The 23,129-nt window shown below is 35.7% G+C and overlaps 3 protein-coding genes across 4 annotated transcripts; 2 read left to right on the forward strand and 1 right to left on the reverse strand.

Annotated features, from left to right (window-relative positions):
- The first annotated feature begins 4,816 nt into the window (after nt 1–4,816).
- LOC112521554 lies at nt 4,817–8,794 on the forward strand. 2 transcript variants are annotated; one of them, XM_025130477.1, is made up of 7 exons: nt 4,817–4,941; nt 5,787–6,067; nt 6,574–6,638; nt 6,721–7,447; nt 7,515–7,639; nt 7,762–7,912; nt 7,986–8,794. In XM_025130477.1, exons 2-7 carry the CDS (start codon nt 5,908–5,910, stop codon nt 8,501–8,503), a joined length of 1,746 nt encoding a protein of 581 aa, XP_024986245.1. In that variant the 5' UTR covers nt 4,817–4,941; nt 5,787–5,907; the 3' UTR covers nt 8,504–8,794. The 2 variants fall into 2 exon arrangements, with proteins under 2 accessions (XP_024986245.1, XP_024986246.1); XM_025130478.1 differs by having other exon boundaries at nt 4,842–5,065.
- A 1,241-nt stretch (nt 8,795–10,035) lies between these two features.
- On the forward strand, nt 10,036–12,943 carry LOC112520661 (GMP synthase [glutamine-hydrolyzing]). The gene is made up of 6 exons (XM_025129101.1): nt 10,036–10,641; nt 11,151–11,401; nt 11,530–11,905; nt 12,079–12,210; nt 12,291–12,466; nt 12,671–12,943. The coding sequence occupies exons 1-6, from the start codon at nt 10,093–10,095 to the stop codon at nt 12,792–12,794; spliced, it is 1,608 nt and encodes a 535-aa protein (XP_024984869.1). The 5' UTR covers nt 10,036–10,092; the 3' UTR covers nt 12,795–12,943.
- A 1,060-nt stretch (nt 12,944–14,003) lies between these two features.
- LOC112520785 lies at nt 14,004–22,878 on the reverse strand. The gene is made up of 5 exons (XM_025129349.1): nt 22,568–22,878; nt 16,281–16,347; nt 15,673–15,721; nt 14,969–15,013; nt 14,004–14,309 (listed from the first exon to the last, which is right to left on the reverse strand). The coding sequence occupies exons 1-5, from the start codon at nt 22,835–22,837 to the stop codon at nt 14,243–14,245; spliced, it is 498 nt and encodes a 165-aa protein (XP_024985117.1). The 5' UTR covers nt 22,838–22,878; the 3' UTR covers nt 14,004–14,242.
- Between the last annotated feature and the right edge of the window lie 251 nt (nt 22,879–23,129).

Consider the following 23,129-nt stretch of genomic DNA (forward strand, 5'->3'; position numbering starts at 1 on the left):
AAACAAAACCACCTCCATTGTTGTTCGTTTGAAGCCCACCATCGCCACTCTTTTGTTGAATCATATCATCGCCATTCTTCCTTTCAAACCAATCGTCCACAAAATCAAAATCGAAACCTAAAACCCATTCAAGCCTAAATGAATGAGACAGATGGAGATGAAAATATGTGATGAGATCGAAACCGATAACAATTCCATAAGTTGTGAACCACTTAGTGTTTCTTCAAATCGAAAACCCATTTTTCTACAAATCATCACTGTGGTTGGTCCCTTTGCGTTTCTGGTACATACATACATATATATAGTGTGTATGTGTTTGTGGCAAGTTTATACGAGAACATTAACAAAATAAGAGAATGCGAAAAGGCGAAATCACATGTGATTTTACACTAAACGTGTAAAATACATGTGATTCACATGACTTCTACTGCGATTAGAGGTTGCAAGCCAACTGCTTTTGTGTTGACCGTGCTTCCTAATTGTATGTGAAATCACATGTGATTTGATCGTTTTCTTATCTTTTTATTTTGACATTGTTCTTGTTTGATCATTCCCCCTTCCTTCTCTCTCTCTCTCTCTCTCTCTCTCTCTCTCTATATATATATATATATATATATATATAGTAAGGAGGAGAGGGATGACTAGGTGGTCACCATAAGAAAGAGGATGAAGCTAGGAGGTGCAACGACGTAAAACTTACGTGTTGTTTCTTCCCCGTTTTGTCTTTATGTTTATATAATATATATAGTAAATTACGGTTTGTTTAAAATAAGTTTGAGTTTTAGATTTTGCATTTCGGTAGTTAGGTTCATAGGTTGGTGTTTGGGTTTGATTTTGTGGTTTGTAATTGGATTTGATTTTGATTTTGATCATGCACTTGCTTTTGAGTATTTGGTGTCTGGCCAAAGAAGATGACTGAAAAAAGGATTTAGTCGAAGAAGATGACCAGAAAAAGAGTTTGGTCGAAGAAGATGACAAAAAAAAAAGACTTGGTCGAAGAAGAGGATTTGAAAAAGGGTTTGATCGGAGAAATGAAGAGAGGCGGTGGTGGTCCTATTTCCAAGGGAAGACATGAACCAAATGCCCCTGACCTAACGGATTGATTAACATCCGTTAATGGAAAACACCAAAGCGTTACAAGAACACAAACTTTTGGAGACCATTATGGATTAAAAAAAAACACCGAGGACCAAATCCAAGACAAACTTAAAACTCCATGGACCAAATTAGTAATTTACTCTTATTATTATTATTTTTATTCAATAAATTTGTTTATTTTCTCAATTTGCCTACCTTTTTGTCTCTTGTGGAAGCTTAGGTATTTATGAATTTTTTTTAAGAAAACCTCAATATTTTATTATGAATTAATTTTATATCTAACCAAGAAAATAATAATAAAAAAATGTTGTCTTAATTATAAGTTGTTGTATCCTTCCTTCCCAATTATGGGGTGTTCATCAATTTGTCACATTTTTTACTCAACCTACTTCAATAATTAATGTATTTCTTAGTTTCATTCCAAAAGTGAAGTTATTTAAAATGGTTTCTTGTTTTTGTTTTTTCTCCAAAAATATGTATTGGTATATGTTTAAAAGGAAAATTATTGGTTTTATATTTTAATTTGAAAAAGTCTAATTGATTAATTAAATACAATGAAAGTTGTTGAGCAATTCATGCGTATATGTTCCCGTAAAGTTGATCTTTTGGACCCGTTTCAAGTCATGGGTTTTTAATCAATCAATGTTGAGGTAAACGGTCTTCAATTATAAGATATGATCTATTTGAAACCAAAGTCTTAATTCCAACAGGTAAAAAAGGGAGAATATTCCTCTTACTACAAAGGGCTTACCTAGTCAACGCTTAGATCCGGTTCTACCCAAACTTTTATGGTAGCTTATGTCCTTATAGTGTGTTTGGTATATTTAACTTAACTATAATAGGGCAGAACAAAATTCACTGTTTTTATGTACGTGAGATGAAACATGACAAAAACTCGCAATTCGATGTTATGTGCGACATGAGAATGAGACTGGGTGGGATTTTGGAGTTGTTTTTTATCCTACCAAAATAGACGGAACAAAAATCACAAGAACGAGACAAAATTAAAAGAATTACCAGTCTATTTTTATTTGATATGATTCTAATATTGTATTTAGCTTGATAGTCACCACCGCCCACTGCCTGCCACCTCCATATTGACCACCATCGGACACTTCCATCTCCATAGCCACCGGCAAGCATGTCTCGTATGCATACCAAACGCTATTTTAAGTAGTCTAACTGTGCAACCTAAATAAACTTGGTTTAATTTCAAAAACACCTCTCATGAATAACCGATTATTATATAAACTAGTATTAACAGCAGTAAAAAACCTAAACATAACTGGTAAAAGCATAAAATTGAGAGCGCTTTGATCAGTTGTGTTTCACATACTCAATGTTTGACTTGATTTTGGTCTAGACAACGTTCCAACATGTCTTGTAAAATCACCATCAACATTAACCACATCTCCCAATTTGCAAAGTCTCTAGCAAGACTGGTTTGGATGGATACGTGTGTCGACCCAACTTGAGCTATTAATATGTTTTATTGATTTTAAATTGTAGTATTATTTATCCTGCTTTTATTTGTAAATTGAATTCAATAATTATACAAATTAAAACCTGAATTTAAAATCCTTCTGATGTAATTGCGTAAATTTATACAAACTTCTTATTTTAAACTCTCATCTGTAACTTAATTTCAATACACATTCAATACGACTCCTTGACCAGTATATCTCATTGTTTATTTTTTAACATAAAATTGGGTCAACTTAGAGCATCTTCAACAAATTTTTCGAAAAAACTACATTTAACTCTCACACTTGTCTGTTTTGAAAATTACATCATTAATTATATTATTAAAATATTTTATAAATTTAATAAAATAATATTTCTCTTTCGTAGACATCTAATTGTTCTCCAAATTTTTGGGGAACTTCTTTCTTGCTTTCTCCATTTTGTAGAACAAAATGTTTACCAAAAATCTTTGATATCTTCGTTTTCTCAAATTTGAAAATTTTACAAGATATACTTTCAGAACAGGTCGATTCCACTTGTTCTATTACTAACATAATAAAAATGGATTTTTAAACTGATTATAACTTAAGGGGTTGTTTACTTGCAGCTTAATTAGGCTTATTGGTCTATCTGGCTTATTCGCACAGCTCATTTGGATTGTTTACTTACCGCTTATTCGCACACAACATAGCTTAATCGCACATATAGAAATGGTGTGTTGTCCCCATTCAGCCACAAAAATAACATTTCTATCCCTTATTTAAAGCACCGCTTCCTTCCCATATGAGACACCCCGTCTTCGGCTTCTTTATGATTTTTTGTTTTGATTTTCAAATAATTAATATTGGGGGTAAATCGGTCATTTATGTTATTCAGACTGTTGATTCAGATAAAAAAAAGTAAACAACAACACCCACTTATCCAGACAGACAAATTTATCCGTACAGAACTTAATAAATTTTTTGGTAAACAGCTCCTTATATTGCTATACATGTATCATGTATACGATCAAATTAAGCCGGTATTTATGTACGAAGTTGAAAACTATGGGCATTAATAAAAAAAAGGTAATAGCTGCTAATATCATGGTCACGGGTCCATATTGGATTATTAAATTGATAATAGCAATTATTTTAATAAAAACTAATTGACACCTGAAATTACTTATTTAAATAAGAAGCCAGAAAATTATTTAAAATATATTGACGTCAACTTGTCCCTTTTTTGTCGATTTGGATGAATCAACCCAAATCTGTAAATCAAACAAATATATAACATCAAGAATTTGAGTGTCATGAAAGCCAAACCCCATGTTTGCATTTGGGTTTGACTATTTCCACTCTATCAAACCATTGTTTAATAATTACACTAAAAAGTCATTGAGTCATTAAGAGATGAATTTTGTTTGATAACAAAAGTTTGTTTCTTAATGGTTTTAAAACCCTATGAATGATTTTGTATCATGCGTCCCTCTTAACAATTCAACGCCATAACTTAGTTGTAAATAATTACCAAACAATTATAATTCGTTTTGCACTATATCATAAAAGCCTCTTAATTATTCTGCATCAAATCATTTAGCAATTGTCAAACAACTCATAAATAAACCAAACACCGGGTAACTAGTTACAATGGAACAATAGGTGATCGTGATCGGTGTAGAGGTTTGAAGAAGAAAGATTTTATTTTACGAGCAATTCCTAACAAGTGTCAGTTAAAAAATACGTAACTGGATTCTCGTAAAAAATACGATTAATCCATTGGATATCTCCATCAACAAAATCTTGTTGGCTAATTGAGAACCAAGGACATGTTTTGATCATTAGGGACCCATTTTATTTCATCCGTAGTGGTAACGTTGATGGTCTGGAAACAAAACATCCGTATAAATATAAATGCATCAATATCTCATGATCAAAACGCTTGATTCATCATGTTCGCTATAATCCAAATAAAGGGCGTCGAAAGTTTTCTCAACTGTTAATTTTAAAGCCTTATAGAATTAGTCGACACGTAAATAAACCGAACCGGACATTTTCGGTGAAGTGGTCATCAATTATGTGTTATGTATGTTTAAAGTTTTACCCTTTTTCATGTTAAAACGACAATACAAAAGGGTAATAAAGGAAATGTAGACTTTAAATGTGAAAAGAAAATCAAACCCCAGAATCTTCAGCTTTAAAATTTGGACTTTTCCCCTTTGTTGCTTTTCTGTGTCTCTGTCTCTCTTGGTCTTGGGTCATAAATTTCTTCCATCCTCTTCTATGTCTTTGCCTTAGCCTCAGCAACTGGGTCATCATTCAGCCTCTCAATCATCATCATCATCATCATCACCACCACCACCACCACCATTACCACCCTGACTGTGCTTTCTTAAAGGTACCCACCCATATTTCTGTTAACTTTCACCATTCATGAATTCATCTTCACATCAATAGATTCGTTCAATCGAACCTCAAACTTTTGCGACTCATTCAACTCAATTGCAGTTCATCAATCGTGGGTATCAACATTTTTTGCTCTAATTTAGCTCTAGGGTTTACTTCTGTTATCAGAAGTTCAATTCAACGTTTGCTGAATCAACTGATAGAATAGAATCTTGTTTTCCTCATCTTTTATCGTAAAAAGTCAATTCCAACACTGTTTCATATCAAGACTTTTGGGTCTCATTAGTTTTGTAGAAATTTTCGATTTGACATTGCTCGATTAACTGGTTTCTTACAAATTTCTTGAGAAAAAGCTTGTTTTTAAGCGTCAATCAACCCCAATTATAGTTTCTTATTATGGGTCTCTTTAAGAATCAACGACACTATGCACTTTAATTAGTTATGAAGTTTTTTTGGTCAGATTTTTCGTTTATTTTTTTATAATCAAGTGGAATCTTACAAAATTCGGCAAGAAAAAGCTTGTTTTTGTTCCATTTTTATTCCTTGCTCAACAATTGCAATCTCTGATCTTTTACAATCAAGATTTGTCAGATTTCCATTTCTTTTATCATCAGTTGATCCCAATTACACGTTATGAAATGTGGGTTTCTTTATAAATCAAGGTTTTTCACTCAATTTGGTTCCAATTCATGGGTCTTGTTATGAAAATCTGGTATCTTCTATTCATACAATTCATGGGTGTGATTAGAACTAACAAAATCAAGAACTTTTAACTCAAATTGGTATGAATTCTACTGAAATTTATAGTTTCTCAAGAGATTTAGTTCAATCTTGCAGGGTGGATGTATTCAATTTCCCTTTCAATCAAGTGGGTTCTCACAGATTTATGATAACTAAGCAGCTTCATATGTAATCTAAGTTTCTTGATTGTTATCATAATCTGTTTTGATCATCATCAATGGCAAGAAAATCTCCAAAATGTCCTCCTACAGTTGAACCAAATCAATTTGGTTGTGTGTGGAATTTTAGTGATGTGTTTGACCACCGCCACCACCATCATGGCCGCCCCCACCGGAAAATGCTGTCAGATGAGAGCCATGGGAGCAAAGGTGTTCCAGGTGAGTTCACTCTGTATTCATCGGTACTCATTTTAACGCCAGAGTAGAGATGTAATTCGGATTTTGATGATTCTCATTTGCAGTTTTATTCAGTTCATTTGGCAAACTCTATCTTAGATTTAGAATCTTGCATTTATACAAGTATGTAGGTTTCTTTAGAAAGGGAAAGTTCGAAAGAGTACCTGAGAACCAATAAACCAACTATTTTAGGTATTATTCATAATGAATAACCCTGAATATTCATAATGAATATCATGTATTTTCGTATGAATAATGTTTATCATGAACATCTATCATGGTATTCATTTTTAATAAAACATGAGTGGTTGGTTTCTGTTCTCAAAATATTTATGGTTCTCATTTGAACCCCGCTCCTTTATAACAAATACTACAAATAGAAAACGTTCGGACTAAATCTGTAACCGAATTCTTGACGTTTTTGTGTTTCGGAAGTCATATGTTAACCTCGAAAGTCAAACTGAACGTTATGAATTCCGTATCTTCAGGAGCCGAACATACAAGAAACCTAGTACGAGTGCTCACCTTCGATGAACAACTTAGAAACATCAATGTAAGTACATGTCTTCTATTTTTTCAATCGTTTATCTTCAAGCGAATGGATTAGATTCTGAAAATGCATTCATTATGTTCAGATTGAATCGAAGAAGAAAACCGCAAGTGTGAAGCAATCTCTGAAAGGAGAAACGAGTTCTTCAGATCACACAAATAAGAATAATGAGGTGTGGAAGAACACGATGGATAAATCTTTTTGGAAAAGGATAAAATCCCGATATGAGAACCCGAACAAGAAAAAGGAAAACCCGAGCATTGTAGATAGAATCGTGGTGTTAAAGCCTAGTCAACATGTTGTCGAATGTCCGGTTGATGTAGGATGTCGGTGCTCGTATTTGCAGACTCATAATAGATCAACAAGTAAGCAACAAATAGTTAAGCACACGCAGGTTTCGTTTAATGACGTTAGAAAAAATTTGAAATATGCGAAGAAACTGAAGAGCATCCGAAAGACGAGATCTTGTGAGGCTTTTGAAGGCGGTGAAATCGATGGAAGCGCTTCTAAAATGGAGAAAGTGTCGTTGGTACCATTCTCGAAGCAAGGAGAACCGGAAATATTCATGGAAGCAAGACGACACCTTGCCGAAAGATTACGGCAAGTTGCGATGGGCGAGAGCAAGCCTTCGACATCTTCAAGTAAACGAGGTTCCCGAACCTTGGAGAGGATACTACTCTCGTCTCCAATACATGAGTCGATGGCTACTTTTGGTCGGAAATCAGAAGAAATCTTTAGTTTGCAGACTCGGAAAGAGAAGACGTGGACCGGCTCGAGCTCGTTGAACCAGATCGAAGATTCAAGTGCTACTGGTAAGAGTTGCTCTCTCGTGATCGGTCCGGTTTCCACAGGAATACGAATAATAACACCTTTCTGCAGGGTTTTTTGAGATCATGGATGCGGATGATCTTCTTCGAGGTGTCACAAAGTTCTCAAACAAGGACTCGGTGCCAAACAACGCTGGTGTGATGGGACGAGATGGGTGCATCAAACGATCGCTACTGGTAAATTTAACCCTTTTTCTCTTTGAAATGCCCGTTTCTTATTTTCTTTTTATCGAAAAATATGCGATGATGAGAACTAAGCCAGCCATGTGATCATTTCGTGACATTTATTATGTTTTTAGGAGTTTTCGTTGGATGTTTCCTCACCGAAAGCGGATTGCAAATCGCAAAACATGGATCACGATCAATTCAGAGAGAATCCGAGCCCGGTGTCTGTTCTTGAATCGTTTTTCACAGACAATGTCAGCAGTCCTACAAGCACTGTCGAATCTGGTAAGTATGGATTCAAGTTCATTACTTTTATTTGATTTCATAAGCAACTGTTTAACATATAAACCATCATCAGTTGAACTCCAAATTCAACCACATCGTCTAGATTTTGAAGAACACTCATCGCAAACTTCATCGCCACCATATCAGAAAACCAGTTTAAGTTCGTTCATGGAGGATCGAGGATTCATTTCTTCATACGTTAACGCGATCTACCAAACTTCTCAGTCGAACTGGGAGGACTTTTTAGTGACGGATTATCCGTCGGAATCATCGTGTGACCATAAACTTCTCCACGATTGCGTGAAAGAAGTCTTGATTGCTTCATATTCGCCATGGATGACCTTATTTAACTCAAAGGTTCGGCCTTTTTCATTGGAAAAAGACGTGGTCGACGAGGTTATCGAACAAGTTGGCTGGCACACCAGTCAACCCATGGTTCCACGGACGCTAGATAATCTCGTCAGAAGAGATATAACGAAATGTGGACAATGGGTTGACGTTATATCACATAGAAATGATATCGTGTTTGAAGTCGTAGATGAAACTCTACAAGTATTGATCATGGAAGCTATCTCCGACATTCATGCTTGAAGCCGTGTTGACTTTTAGTTTAACCTATTAGTCCGGGCTCATGGTTCACGGGCTCAAGCAGGCCTGGCTTGAGTCGAACCGCTGACGGCTAGTGTCTTATCAGTTAGTATTATAGAGAGAAGATGTAGTTGTTACAGTTTTTTTGGTCATTTTTTGTGGGATATGAGACTTATATATGTATAAATCACATGATAAGGTCGAGACATTCATTGAATAAGGGCATTGGAAGGTTGTACTTTATGCCTCATGTGTTGTACATTGACATCAAGATTGTACCTTGGTTTCTTGATCGAGCTCTGCTATTAGTTATTTTAAGAATTGATTTGTAGGAAATATTTTTTTGTTTTAAACTTAAGAGTAAACAGTTATCTAAAAAAGAAATGAATCTCCTTCAAGGTCACAGAGGATTTTTACTTGCTGTTCTTTAGGACCCCTGAAATTAGTCGAGGTGCGTGCAAACTGACCCACGGTTAAAAAAAAAAAAAGAAGGAACTTGGTGAGCCTTTTTGGCCTGATCAATTATCAAGAAAGCCCATCTTGCATTTGGCTCGAAAGACATGCACCATTTTTGATAATGATCACATTTTTGATTGGAAGGATGGAGATGGAATGGGGAGGTTGGATCCAAAGTTGCTTGCTTTGGTTGGGGTCGAAGATCATGGCATGGTTGAAGGACGCAGAATCGGGCTTTGACGAAGCAAATGGCTCTGATACCATGCGAAATTAGTATTGTGGAAAATTTGGGTAATATTAGACCTGACAAAGGTTGTATTAAGTTTACAAACCTGTTAAAAGAAAAGATTTTCTAACCATAAAAAAGAGATTACAAAATACAAGGAAATGATCATATTTACCAAACTTATTTGTATCTGGACATTTACATCTGTAAAGATTTACCATTTTATTTGGTAGGTTCATGCCGTTTTCTTCACTAATTTGGCATTGATTCTTACAAATCTTGTTAAACCCATGGCAGAACCCATGACATTTTTCTATGCCGTTTATTTCACAAAAACTTAAGCATGGTCCATGCCATTTTAATCCAAACTAATGTACAGCACAACAACGATAACACTAAAATATGTACAAATAAACGACCTAATAAAAATCAATCAATCATCTGCTAAAAAGTTCATTCAGATTCTTAATTATTTGTAAAGTTATTTTTATATCACAAAATTAAAATTTTTAAAATTGGTTTACAAAATAAAAAATAAAAACCCCTCAAAAGTAATTATATTTCAATGGATGTTAAATTTAATAGTAACACATAATTTAAATTGTTTGTATTTGTAATTTTTAAGATAATTTTAATTTATATATATATATATATATAATATTTTAGATAATTTAAATTACTTATTGTTATGATTTTTTTGATGATTTAAATTCTTTTAAGATTACTTTTTTAGATAATTTAAATTGAAAAAATTGAATTAGAAAATGGTAAAATTCCAAGCTCCTGGACCTGTTATTAGGGCATTCGCTTCCCGCCAACTGTAAACCCTAGCCCTCATCTCCTTCCTTTAAACCCTCTCATCCCCTCCTCTTTTTCATCGTCTCAATTTCATCCAACAAACTTCCTGCAAATGGATCCCCAAGCCGTGAAATCAAACGTAGTTCTCATCCTCGATTACGGTTCCCAATACACCCATCTAATCACTCGTCGAATCCGAAGCCTTTCCATTTTCTCCCTCTGCATTTCGGGCACTTCTTCACTCAAATCCATCACTGATTTGAACCCATCTGTAATCATCCTCTCCGGTGGCCCCCATTCGGTCCATTCACAGGATGCCCCTTGTTTCCCAGATGGGTTTGTCGATTATGTTGAAAAAAACGGCATCTTTGTGCTGGGGATCTGTTACGGGCTGCAGCTTATCGTTCAGAAGTTGGGTGGGGAAGTGGCGATTGGGGAGAAACAGGAGTATGGGAGGATGGTGATTGAAGTTGTGAAAGATTACGGTGGGTTGTTTAAGGGTAAACAGATTGGTGATAAGCAGGTGGTTTGGATGAGCCATGGCGATGAGGCCGTGAAATTGCCGATTGGGTTTGAAGTGGTGGCGAGGAGTGAACAGGGTGCGGTAGCGGCGGTGGCGAATCCAGGCCGCCGGTTTTATGGGCTGCAGTATCATCCGGAGGTATAATGAATCGACTCATTTCAACCATGCCAATCTGCTTCTTTTTTGTTGCAAAACCATCATCATTCTTGCAAAAATGCTATGAAACATTATAAGTTGCAAGATTAAGTTATTTTGGGCAACTTATGAAGTATAAATACAAAAGCAACCAACATGGTTGACATTTTTTTGTCTAAAACTGCTCAATGCCACATTCTTGAAGTCTTTTCTTTTTTGGGCATCTTGACCAATTTGAAGTTTTGAATTTATTATTCTTGTTTTGTGTATATCAATTGTTGGTGGAACATAGTGGTCATCATAAGCATGTAATGGGCTAATGGCCTATGTGTATGCTTTTGAAAGAACCAAGTGGCATGATCTATTTGATTATGAACTTTTCTAAGGACTTATAATTGGGTATGTGTATTGAAAGTATCTAGTGGTAACTTTCTTGTTTGTTGATGGGTGGAAAATGTATGCAATCTTTCATATCCCATCTAAACCAAGACTTGTTTTTCAATCATACAAAGGTGACACATTCACCAAAGGGAATGGAATTGTTGCGGCATTTCTTTTTCGATATATGTGGGATCACAGCTGGCTGGAAGATGGAAGATGTAATGGAGGAAGAAATCAAAGTGATCAAAGGTATGGTCGGGCCTGATGATCATGTTATATGTGCATTATCAGGAGGTGTCGACTCTACTGTTGCAGCCACTCTTGTTCACAAGGCCATCGGCGATAGGCTGCACTGTATCTTCGTTGATAACGGTTTGTTAAGGTGAGGTTTTGGTTTTGTCCACATTTTCATGATTTATATGTTATTGTATGATCTACATAAAAAAATTGAGAAAGACGGTCAATCTCGTTATAATATTCTATGAATTTGGTGAATTTGTTTCTGTATAGATACAAGGAGCAAGAAAGAGTCATGGGAACCTTTGAAAGCGATCTTCATCTGCCGGTTACTTGTGTTGATGCTTCAGTGCAGTTTCTTAGTGAGTTAAAAGGTGTTACAGATCCTGAGAAGAAGAGGAAAATTATTGGGAAGGAGTTCATCTCAATCTTTGACGCCTTCGCTCATGATTTGGAGCAAAAATTGGGAAGAAAGCCTACTTATTTGGTTCAAGGAACTTTGTATCCAGATGTAATCGAATCTTGTCCACCACCCGGAAGCGGAAGAACCCACTCTCACACAATCAAGAGCCATCATAACGTCGGTGGTCTTCCTAAAGATATGAAGTTGAAGCTTATCGAACCACTCAAGCTTCTATTCAAGGATGAGGTTTGCATCGTCTATTTAGATACTTTAGGGTGCATTTTGTTGTATCCACCGAAATAGGTGGATCAGAAAAAAGAAAGATGGGGACAAAATTAGTAAATTACTAAAATACCCATATCAAATGCACCCTTAGTGTTCAGGAGTTCATGTAAATTTATCGTCTTATTCTTGTGAAGGTTCGTGAGCTTGGGAGGATTTTAGATGTTCCAGTATCGTTCTTGAAACGACATCCGTTCCCTGGGCCAGGACTTGCGGTGAGAATTCCCGGTGATGTAACTCAAGGAAATGCACTGGATATCCTTCGCCAGGTAGAGAATGCACTTACGACGTAATTTAATCTTTGGTTTTTCGTTCTAAATCTTGATCTGTAACGAACTTGGTGTTCCAGGTGGATGAAATATTCATTCAAGCAATCAAGGATGCTGGGATCTATGATGTTATATGGCAGGCTTTTGCTGTATTCTTACCGATAAAAACAACGGGTGTTCAAGGAGATCAGAGGACTCATTCTAATGCTGTTGCACTTAGAGCCGTCACAAGTCAAGACGGCATGACTGCTGACTGGTAAAAACCGACTTTTTTTCATCATCGATTTATCTTTTTCATACACAAACGAAGGAAGTCAAAATGCCTAAAGATCCAACTTCGAAGCAAATATGGGTTCTTCAAGATTGTGAGAGATTTTTTCAGTGAACATGTTAAAGTTTACAAGTAGTATTTGTTATCGAAAATGTGGAAGTTTGATCTGTTTGAGGTTGAAATTTGCAGGTACTATTTTGAGCATAAGTTTCTTGATGATGTGTCGAGAAAAATCTGCAATAGCGTTCGTGGGGTGAACCGAGTTTGTCTAGACATTACATCGAAGCCACCATCGACAATTGAATGGGAATGATTCTTGATTAGGGTTCCAACATCATGTGAAATTAGCAAAGCAAAGAAACGTGTTTTTTGGAGGTTGACAACAATTTTCTGAATCCATGTTTAGGCTGCCAATGTGTTGACGTTTTATGTTTCATGGAGTAAGTTATAATCTCTTTCTTTTCGTGATTTCCATTTTGATTGGTCTTTCTTTCAGAAATGGCTACTTTTTCCCGTGATCGTAGATTATTAAAATAGTTAATAATCTACGAACGGTATATGTGTATGTGTAAACAAACACAAATCACGTTTGCAGCCTACGGTACGTGGAGCATCACCTGAATCAATCTCTCTTCTTGGCCTCTGAAGGCTGAGATTTGGAGCCATTTTTGCCTGAACTGGTATTTGGATCTGTCCAAAATTTTGGCCATTAGGCTGGATCTTCTCGAGTATCCTACGGGAGCCCGAAAATTTGTCCCGGTTTCTAACTGGTCCGGTTAAAAACACGCCGCCTAATTAGCGGTACTACCTGGACCCAGTGTTTTCTTCTGAGTTTTTTTAACCTGTAAGAAATACAATATTGTACCAGAACCAAAAATGACATCAAAATCCAGTCTAAAACCCAGGACCAGGACCAGGATCAGGATCGATTTGGGACCCATTTTCTGTTCTATTGGTTTAACCAAACCCATAATCAGCCCAATTGGGTTCAATACCACCGCAGGATCAAAATACAGCTGTAACAGCCTTAATGTTACTGTCAACACTAAAACAGCTCCCCTATTCCACTCATACATAACAATCTAAGCTCAGGGTCGAAACTTGGTAGGAAACATACCCAATATATCAGTAACTGTTTTAGTGGTCATCCAACCTTAATTTGATTTACTAAAGAATCGTGTTTTGAACGGAAACTTTTTCTGGAAACAACTTGAATTCTCTTTGTGGCATGCTTGAATCCACATGAGCAGCTATCAATAAATATAGTGAATTTACGTATCCTAATCGTTGCCCAGTATATCCCACCCAATTGGAGTAGTGTGATTGTTTTTGTGAAGACGCATAATTTGTGAAAAGTGCGATGAATCAAAATTTGACATGCACAACACCACACATTAAGTGGTTGCACCAAGGAAATATTTTAAGTGAAGTTTTAACATAATGAGAGAGATCATCCTTCCCAACTTCTTCACAAATATGAACAAAAGGAAGCTACCAGCATAGAAATGGTATCATATTTTAATTGATTTCCAGGTCTCTAAGCATATAAACAAAAACAAGAAACATAAATGTTGTAGCCAAATAGTACATTAAAAACCCAATTACTATCATGTCACTAAAAGTGAAGAATAGTACAAGGATTCTATCATAACAGAAAACGTTTTTCTCTGCACAAAAACGTGTATGTTTCAAGCAAATCAAATCAATAGAACTCCTCTCACCTGAATACGGGAAGATGAATCCATCAACCAAGCAAAAACATCAAGGAAGACGAACAAGGCTACTCACAGCAGTATCCAGAGAATCAACATTTCTACGCAACGTCTTTCTTTGCAAGGGTCAAGAAAATCTTGTCTAAACATCCATATACCTATATATGTATCATAAAGCATTTTGCTTCAAGCCTTAAAAACAGCCCTTTAATCTTTCAGTGCAGTCTATTAATGTATGTCTCTTAAAAATTTAAGGGGATACGTAATTAGTTATACATACAGGTTCTTAAAGCTGTTTGAACTTCATAAAACTAACTAATAACCAACGGATAAACATGTTCAGATACAAAATCGTACTCTCCATCAATAATTGTATAAAGAAATACTTTATCATTAAAATTAAAATGAATTACATTTTTTATTTTTTAAATCTAAACTACTTATATTATGAAAAAAATTTGAATCAAACAAATTATACCAAAACACGATAACTTTATAATCTTTAATATGACACCCGGATCGATATATTTTTTCCGCAGGTTTTATACCGCATCTTCAAATTAGTAAGATATGTTCAACTGTTACATGTTTATTTTGTTCAAACATAAATTTCGGATTTTCTTTTTTAATGAGAAGTTGCATTAATTTTCCATTTTCATTTACAATAAAATCTTAAATCCATTGCATGGGTACACAACTAGTACCTTAATTAAATAGCTTCACAAGCACTCAGACACACATGAAGTTAAGACACAAGCATAAGGATAAAGGATACAGTTGCATGGCTAAGGCGTCAATGCCTCTCATCTCCTCATTCAATCTGCAAAATATGGGTCTTTTAATTAGAGTGGGTCAAAGGAAGTGGTCGTAGTAAGCATATAAATCTCCGTTACTTGTGATAGATGAACAACGATGACTACTTTTTTTAGAAAGACAACCCAAGAGGGTGAAATTTTAGCCGTCTACCCCTTTATTCAACCTTCAAAATCTCAACATGCCCAAGGATGAGATTCAAACTTTTGATCCCTTGTTCATCATGAGGAAGTCCAACCATTTGGACAACCCCAAATGCAATAATGACCTTTATACACAAAGTAAAGCTTTCGACTTTGTTGCAAATGACCAATTTGCACAAGGGTGGTTAGTTAAACCCATTTGTGAAATCTGATCAAACTAGCAGCTATTATGGTATTCAGCACCTAGTTCCACCTCAATAAAAGAGTAATTAACAATTCAAACCATCACACTTGGCTTTTTGCGGCTAAAAAGGCTACACTTTGCAAGGGTCGAGGACAAAAAGTACCCTTTTTTGCATTTACATTTCCACATTTGTCCAAAACCGCTCATTCTTACAAAATGTACTTTTCTTTTTGGCATTTTCACAATAATCATGATCATTTAAAAAAAAAGTACGATGATTTAAAAAGTTAGTCACTAGTGAATAAAAATGACAAAAACCAATGATAATAGAGTACATACCTCAAACACGAGTTTATGTATAGATTCCCTTTCGTCGCAGAATCCAATGCTGCAAAGTATTGCAATATACTGATCAACAGCAGGCATGACTACTGACCATGTAATAAACATGAATTGAAAGTAAACTCTAAAGAATAAATTAGAACCTGCATTACTTTGGAGGAAAAGGGTTCCCTTTGACTTTTGAACAAATTCATACTATATTTTACTGGTGACTGAAGAAAGTAAAATCATCAATGATGTTGTGACATAATCAAAAGGTATCCGTAGATGCAAAATGGAGATCAAAGTTACAATATGCGAGATCTTTGCTTTAACCATTTTGACACTAAATTTTGCTCAAGGCATTACCGTATATGCTCAAAAGATGCACAACCACCCTCCTCAAATGTCATCTATCAAAAGACTGCCAACAGTAATGCAAGAATCAAAGATAAATCAACGTTTTCTTGCAAAATCTATTTTAGGAAACTACTCATCACAAAGGATCTTATTAGGTTATTTAAGAGTTCTGTAAAAGACATGTATTCTACAAATAAGATTTCTCTAGTGTTTATATGATGACACATTGTACATATCAAAGATCAACACCAGATTTTGTTATCTACCAGATTCTTGAAGACGACCAGCAGCATCACTAAAGCATTGTACATGATCAACAGAACGGCTGGTAACCTACAATATACACAAACAATCTCAAATCTCAATAGATGTAGCCTATGAGCAAGCAAATGAATTCAGCTACACTGAACTTCAGGTTATACATACAAGGAACAGAAAACTCTAAACCCACAAACACTTAGCCTCATGGTGGCCTCTGTGCGTCCAACACACAGTACAGCACAAAAAGTAGTTAAAAGTAGTGTCCCATGATGCACCATGAAAGCTCCTTGCGCCTTGATGCAGAATGACATAGCAAGGTACACTGGCCCTCCTCGGTTTTCACGGAATATAGTTATAATTTATGGTGGTTTGAGCTAAACACATCACAGATTTAGTTCGATCTTTCGGGACTTTTCTAGTAACAAGTCAAAAAAAGAAAGGAAGGAGGAAAACAAAAGTTGGCATTGTGATGCACCCTTGGCATTCATAACGTCATTTCTGATGTTATTCTTACACCACTTTTCGAGTGGTTTACGCTGTGTTTCCAAGTAAATTAGACATAATTTAACACTTTAGTTCAAGTTGTGGACAGGAATCGATCTTGGAAAGAAAGGAGAGGAAATCCGAGTTTTTCATGCCATACGTGAGGATTTTGGAGTATTGAAGTCAGGAACTGATTTGGAACTCAAGCATGTAGTCGAGAGAAATGATTAAGCTGGAATTAAGGGGAAAAAAGGAAGCAAACTGTGGCTCATGCCACCTGTCCTGCGGGTTCAAAGCCACTTCCCCAAAAAGACACGGACCACCAATCCCACGACTTAGGTCGCTGGGATGGTCGCGACACTCACAGAAGCATGTTTAAATATTCTTCCAGCTAGGGTTGAAAGAGGGGGGCACCACACCAGACAGCTGGGAACACTTCCTGGGCGATTTTGGGGCCAGGAAACACGGAGATTATCATCGGGATGAAGATCTAAAGCAGGAGTCATTGATTATTTGTGGAGATTCATCATCAAAGGGAAGTCTTTAAATTGTTTTAGACTATGATTGAGAAACCATGTCTAAACTTACGATTTCTTTCCTTTTTGCTTTATTTTCTACCACCCCCAACATGAACTAATCTTTAGATGTTGGCGGTTGTATGATTTTCGGTTTGTAAGCATATGAACACGTGAAGTTATTAATTTTATTAGGCTTTTCAATTAATTAAGCATATGAATTTGTGTTTAATGTTTTTTGTGAGCCTGATCAACTTTCAATTGATTTAATTATTATAAGTTAGTTTCGAGAGAGGTAGCTTATAATTAGATTTAAGATTCATATGCCTAAGATGAGAACTTGGATAGAGATATACCAATTAAACCTTCGTATTGTTTTACAATCTTGGCCTTAATGAACTTCTAAAATTGTGTGTTGAGATCGAGAGATAAAATATGTGTTTTTAGAGATAAATCTGTTATAAGTTATAACTCGAGCGAGAGTAATATGAAAGTTTGTGATGGTGTATTCATTTAATTGAAATTACCTGATAGTCATTGCACCTGAAGCGTTCTACGTGGAAACCATTAGGTGACATTTGGTTCACAAAATGTTTTTGGATGGAATGGAATTTGTCAAAGGAATTTGACTTTAAAGGAATTGGAATGGAATGTTGCCAGGTCTTACCGCCTGTTTGGTTGGTAGACATTGGAATGGAATCTGTTAAGAAAGTGGAATTTATCTGTTTGGTTCACATAATGTAGCTTTGGAACTGGAATGCGATATTGGTAAATGACCAAAAGGCCCTTTTTTGAAAATTCTAATTTTTTTAAAACTAATAGTACTTTAATAAAATAATTATTTAATGTGTAAAACAATATAAAATACACAACCCAAATATAACCATAAACCAAACCACGTTACAAAATCGATATTAAAATTGTCTCAAAATAGCTAATTCTTTATAATGTAAAATAGCTAATTCGATGGTGGTCGGAGGTAGTTCAGATAGGTGGTAGTCGACCATGGTTCAGACGGCGGTGGTTCCATTTGGTGGTGGTCCGCGGTGGTTCAAATGGTGATGGTTAGCAGTGGTTCAGATCGGGTGGTTCAGATGGCGATGGTCGGCGGTGGTTCAGATGGATGGCAGTCGAAGGTGGTCGACGATGGTCATATTGGTTTTATGAGATTAGGGTATATTGGGTTAAGGGCATATTTGGTATTATAAAAATAGAGAATTTCATTCTATCAATATACCATGTAGTTGCTAAGGAATGTTAAATTCTTTTATTTGTGGAATTTGTAGGATTTTGAAGATTCCTTTCGTGAAAAAGAATGAACCAAACGAGGGTATGGAATTTGGTCAATGGAATTCAACATTCCAATTCCATCAGATTCTTTCAGAATCTGCGAACCAAACGCCCCCTCAGAATTCCAATTCCCAACTGTTTCTCTCCTAATAAAGTTTCCAACTTTGTGTTATCCAAATTTGTTCAAGGTTTCTTTAGCTTAATTAGAGAATCAATTATTCAATCAATTATCTTAATTGACGGTCCAGTTAATAGTAGTCATTGTTATACTCAATCTCTACTTTCTTTGGTTCGATACTCGTACTTACCGTACGTATTACTTGATTCGACACCGTACACTTGCGGTTAAATTTAGGGGGTTTTAACCCGCCTATCAGGCACCTTCTAACACACAATGATGTGGGCATGTGGCAAGGTAGTTTTTGTTGCGCATGGCACATCTTTACATAGGACGTGGGGACCAATTCATTTTTTGGTTTTTCCAGTAGTAACTTTGGAGTTGTCTTAAACTATGGCACTGTCCCACACAGAACCTCTTCATTTTCCAGGCTTCTGAATTGTAATTGTGTAGTGATTTGAGTTTTTCACATTCTTTTGAGCTCTTCTTCCACTTAAAATTCCCATCGTTATTCCTTTTTCCCCTGATTCTCTTAAATTGTCAATTAAATATCCCTTTCCTGCTTCTTTTCTATTTATGTTGCCATAACAAATGTCCAAGGGGAAAACAACATTATTTTTAGAAACTGCTTCTGTAGTCTCTCAGCCTTTGTACCATAATACGTCGACATGTAGGTTATTTTTCTTCTCTTAATGATTGTTTCCCACCGTTGTGCTTCGACTCACTGCTTGAGCCTACTTAGGGTATGCTGACTATGCTCAACTTGGTTCAACCACACACACACACACACATATATGTATATATGTATATATATCTTCAATTTAAATTTAATTAATGAACTGCAATTTGCTAAATACAATGCCACTTGTGGTAACACCCCACAATTGTGTCAACTATAAGCACTGGGTTTGATTATACATATTCATGGAAATGGAGAAGTCCAGGGGGATCAAGTGCTAAATAGAAAAACACTTGGACCTGTCTTGCAAGTTGGTAAAACAAGATCGAATTGACACTTGTGTTCATGAAACTGAGATTGGAAGGGAAATGCGAGTTATTTCATCATTTCCATCTACTTCTGTATGCCAAAGAAATTCATAGAGAAATTATGGCGGAATCAAGAGTTCCAGTGGAAAACTGAAGCAAGAGGTTACATTGTGCAGGAAGCAAGACTCGAAGGGTAATTTATATACCAAATTTGTGTTTAGATGTATGGCCAGTGATCTATGTTGTTATAGAACAGATTAGAATGAAATGAGATCAAGTTTAAGGCCTTACGACCATGAATTGAGCAAGAACATGATGTATATGTATTTGGTATTCGCCATGAAAGTGTATGAAACTAATGCTTTGGATGTTACTAAAATAGTCCCTTAAGCATGGTAAAAGATGAAGATATACGTTCGTAACATTTTGATGCTAAAAGAACGAGACAAATTGATGTTAAATTGGTTAAGGATAGAGTGATGTGGAGATTGGTTCCATGACAGGCTCTATATGATGGAATACAAGCTCAGGTGGCCGCACATGTCAAAGGAACGGGTGAGGGCAGAGCTCGCATATAAGCTTCCACAAATGTACGGAAGGCCAAAAGCAAGCATAAGTCCACTTACAAGTCAACCCCAGTTTACTCATGCGAGCTTGTCTGAGCTCACATAAAAGTAACCGAGCTCAAGGTTGCGTTGACTCAAGTTTGACTAGACATGTTCCGATCAAAATAAGATGCTAAGTTAATTGTTAGGGTTAGAGTTTGTTAGATGATGTATAATTAATTAATTATTAATTGAGAAATTGACCAAAATAGCCATTTCACTAAACAAAATTCATTTTCTAACCATTTTTCATCAAAGTTTAAAAAATATCATCAATTCCACGAGTGGGGAGCCACATTCCCCAAGAATTCAAAAATTGGGTCAAACTTGAGGAGCCATACGAGCCACTTGAGGAGCCATACGAGCCACTTGAGGAGCCAAACAAGCCAATTCGGAATGACTTTTTTTATTTGTTTAATCATTTTTAATCGGAAAAGTTACATTTCCCAAGTTATGGCTTTACCACTTGCGGAATATTTTGGAAACTTTGATGAAAAAATGGCTAGAAAATGAATTTTGTTGAGTAAAATGGTTATTTTAGTCAATTTCTCTTGTTAATTATTTGTTAAGTATTAGTCGTAAGGGTTTGTTAGTTGACGTCAAATTGTTAAGTTTTTGTTGTTAATTGTTAGAGTTAGGGTTTATTAGTTGATGTCTGATTGTTAATTTGAATGATCTTCCTTGAATTCATTCGAAAGAATTCTTTATGGAGTATCACTCTAATCAGATAGATAAATAAGACGAAAATATTTAGGTAGAGGACATTGTCAACCACATGAGCACGTGGGAATTACTAAAATTCCGACCCCCATCATTAAAATTTCTACATCCGCCACTGACTGGGACGCCCGTAGAGACATGGCAGGAAACCACATTTGATGCATGATAGTCGGTACAGTGCTGTAAATGGTACCTCTGAGACTAAACTAGTACACATTTGTCAAGACATGTGCTTGAGAGTACCTTTGAGCTTGACTGGTTTACTATTGGCAAGTTAAGACCCCCACCATGTCAGTTCACGTATGAGATTTCAAGGGTTCATGTTCAAGTTGCATGTGTGCATGTTTAGTGTAAGATATGATTACAGGTTGTGAGATTAATGTTATTGCAAGGATGTATATATACACAGACAAGTTTGTACAGCTTAGTTACTTCCAAACCTGATCTGTAAGTTGACAAGTTATGAATTTATGATAACCTTTTTTTTAATGCAATGCTTAATGTAATGAACTATAATCATATGCCTGAAACCAAGGACTCACCAAGCATTAAGCTGATTAGCATTGTGTGCCTCAAGATCAGGTAATCTGGATGCAGCAAGGGTAAGGGTTGCAAAGAGAGATTTCAAGTTAGAGACTGTTATGATTTAGATTATGCTATGTTATGATGAACATTGTTATGTAATTCAGTTCGTCAAGTTTGACTTATGATTCAGATGTTTAAGTTGTAGTGTTGTTTTTACGATGTGATGAGATGTTTAGCTCGTGTTAAGTCATGATATGTCTCACGACCAAGTGAAAAGTGGTGTGTGACACTTGTAGATTAAGGGCAAAGATCATATTGAGTAATCTTTCTATATTTACTATTATCAAGTTGGATTGGGTGTGTACAAAATAATTCATTTCAGCATCTGGATCAGTCCATGTTTCCCCAGCTGCTCAAATCAGTCACTTCTACACATAGAATTAACACGATTCTCTAAAACTTCAAGTTTCTATCTAAACTTAAATTATACATACAACAACAACAACCACTGATGACATGTAACGAAATGTGTGATTTTCTCCATCATTATTGCTGTAAGGTTGATTTTTTGCTATATATGAATTATAACTACAATAGTATGTATATGAAATCGAATCTCATCATTGCTCAAATCAATATAACTTTATGGTTTATATGAAGCTTATTTAAAACAACTTATGTTTTTTTGTAAAAGTGTTTATAGGGGGTTTTATAAAAAGTGTTTGGATTAGCTTATGAAGGTACCTCACCGGATAAGCAGATAAAATAGATGAGATGCTCTTTTCTTTTCTTATTCAAACGCTAAAAACTCCCACCAGAATAAGTTAATAAGTCATAAGTAACTTATTATTAGAAACTCTTATCACCGGTGCCAAATCCGGGATACAAGCATTTTCCTTTTTTCTCCATCCAGACACTAAAAAATCCTAATTAATTACCGGTACCACATTAAGAACAAGTTAACAAACACTTCAAATAAGCAATCCCAAACACCCCTTCAGGTCAATTTAATTACCATGGTTAAGTTTCAAAATACAAAATTCGCGTACCTCGGAGAGAGCCACGCGGAGAGATGCGAATAGAGATGAGAAACTATCGGCGATGGCGATGGAATCCCTCTCCACCACCTCCACTACTCTGAGAATCTTCTTTTGAGTGATGGATGAAGACGTCGACGATAACAAGGAATCCTCTGTTTCTCTTATACTTGGATCACTGATGCCGTGATGATCTTCTTCGTAGTGTTGTTGAGAAATTTGATGATTGTGATCTAGTCCGGAACCTAGGGTTTCTGAACTGCTTGCTTCCTTTGAGTCCATCGTCTCGGCGTGTTGTGTGTTTGGTTGTTTTCTTCACTAGTGAATATGCTGACAACAAGCCTCCAACGATAATATCTTAAAAAATAACCTTTTTTTTTTTTTTTTTTTTTGGAATATGGTAAGAAAAAAATTGCAATTAATTTTAAATTATATTATATTTTAAGTAACAAGTAATTGTGTTTCAAAAAAGGTAACAAAGTAGTTAAATTCAATGTTTATGAATATTTTGGGCATTTTTAGTATTTTACATAAAAAATATATAAATATATCATATTCCACACTGTTATAATAA

This window comes from Cynara cardunculus (assembly GCF_001531365.2).
Source record: "Cynara cardunculus var. scolymus isolate 2C chromosome LG 11, CcrdV1, whole genome shotgun sequence".
Lineage (NCBI taxonomy): Eukaryota > Viridiplantae > Streptophyta > Magnoliopsida > Asterales > Asteraceae > Cynara > Cynara cardunculus.

Excerpts from the sequence above, each read along its gene's own strand:
- LOC112521554 (XM_025130477.1), top strand. The coding sequence starts at position 5,908 with ATGGCAAGAAAATCTCCAAAATGTCCTCCTACAGTTGAACCAAATCAA. Across the intron at positions 6,068-6,573 it reads TGGGAGCAAAGGTGTTCCAG|GAGCCGAACATACAAGAAAC; the intron begins GTGAGTTCACTC and ends CCGTATCTTCAG. Across the intron at positions 7,913-7,985 it reads TACAAGCACTGTCGAATCTG|TTGAACTCCAAATTCAACCA; the intron begins GTAAGTATGGAT and ends AACCATCATCAG.
- LOC112520661 (XM_025129101.1), top strand. The coding sequence starts at position 10,093 with ATGGATCCCCAAGCCGTGAAATCAAACGTAGTTCTCATCCTCGATTAC. Across the intron at positions 11,402-11,529 it reads GTTGATAACGGTTTGTTAAG|ATACAAGGAGCAAGAAAGAG; the intron begins GTGAGGTTTTGG and ends GTTTCTGTATAG. Across the intron at positions 11,906-12,078 it reads AGCTTCTATTCAAGGATGAG|GTTCGTGAGCTTGGGAGGAT; the intron begins GTTTGCATCGTC and ends ATTCTTGTGAAG.
- LOC112520785 (XM_025129349.1), bottom strand. The coding sequence starts at position 22,837 with ATGGACTCAAAGGAAGCAAGCAGTTCAGAAACCCTAGGTTCCGGACTA. Across the intron at positions 15,014-15,672 it reads TACATAAACTCGTGTTTGAG|ATTGAATGAGGAGATGAGAG; the intron begins GTATGTACTCTA and ends CATATTTTGCAG. Across the intron at positions 14,310-14,968 it reads GACGCCTTAGCCATGCAACT|AAAGACGTTGCGTAGAAATG; the intron begins GTATCCTTTATC and ends ACCCTTGCAAAG.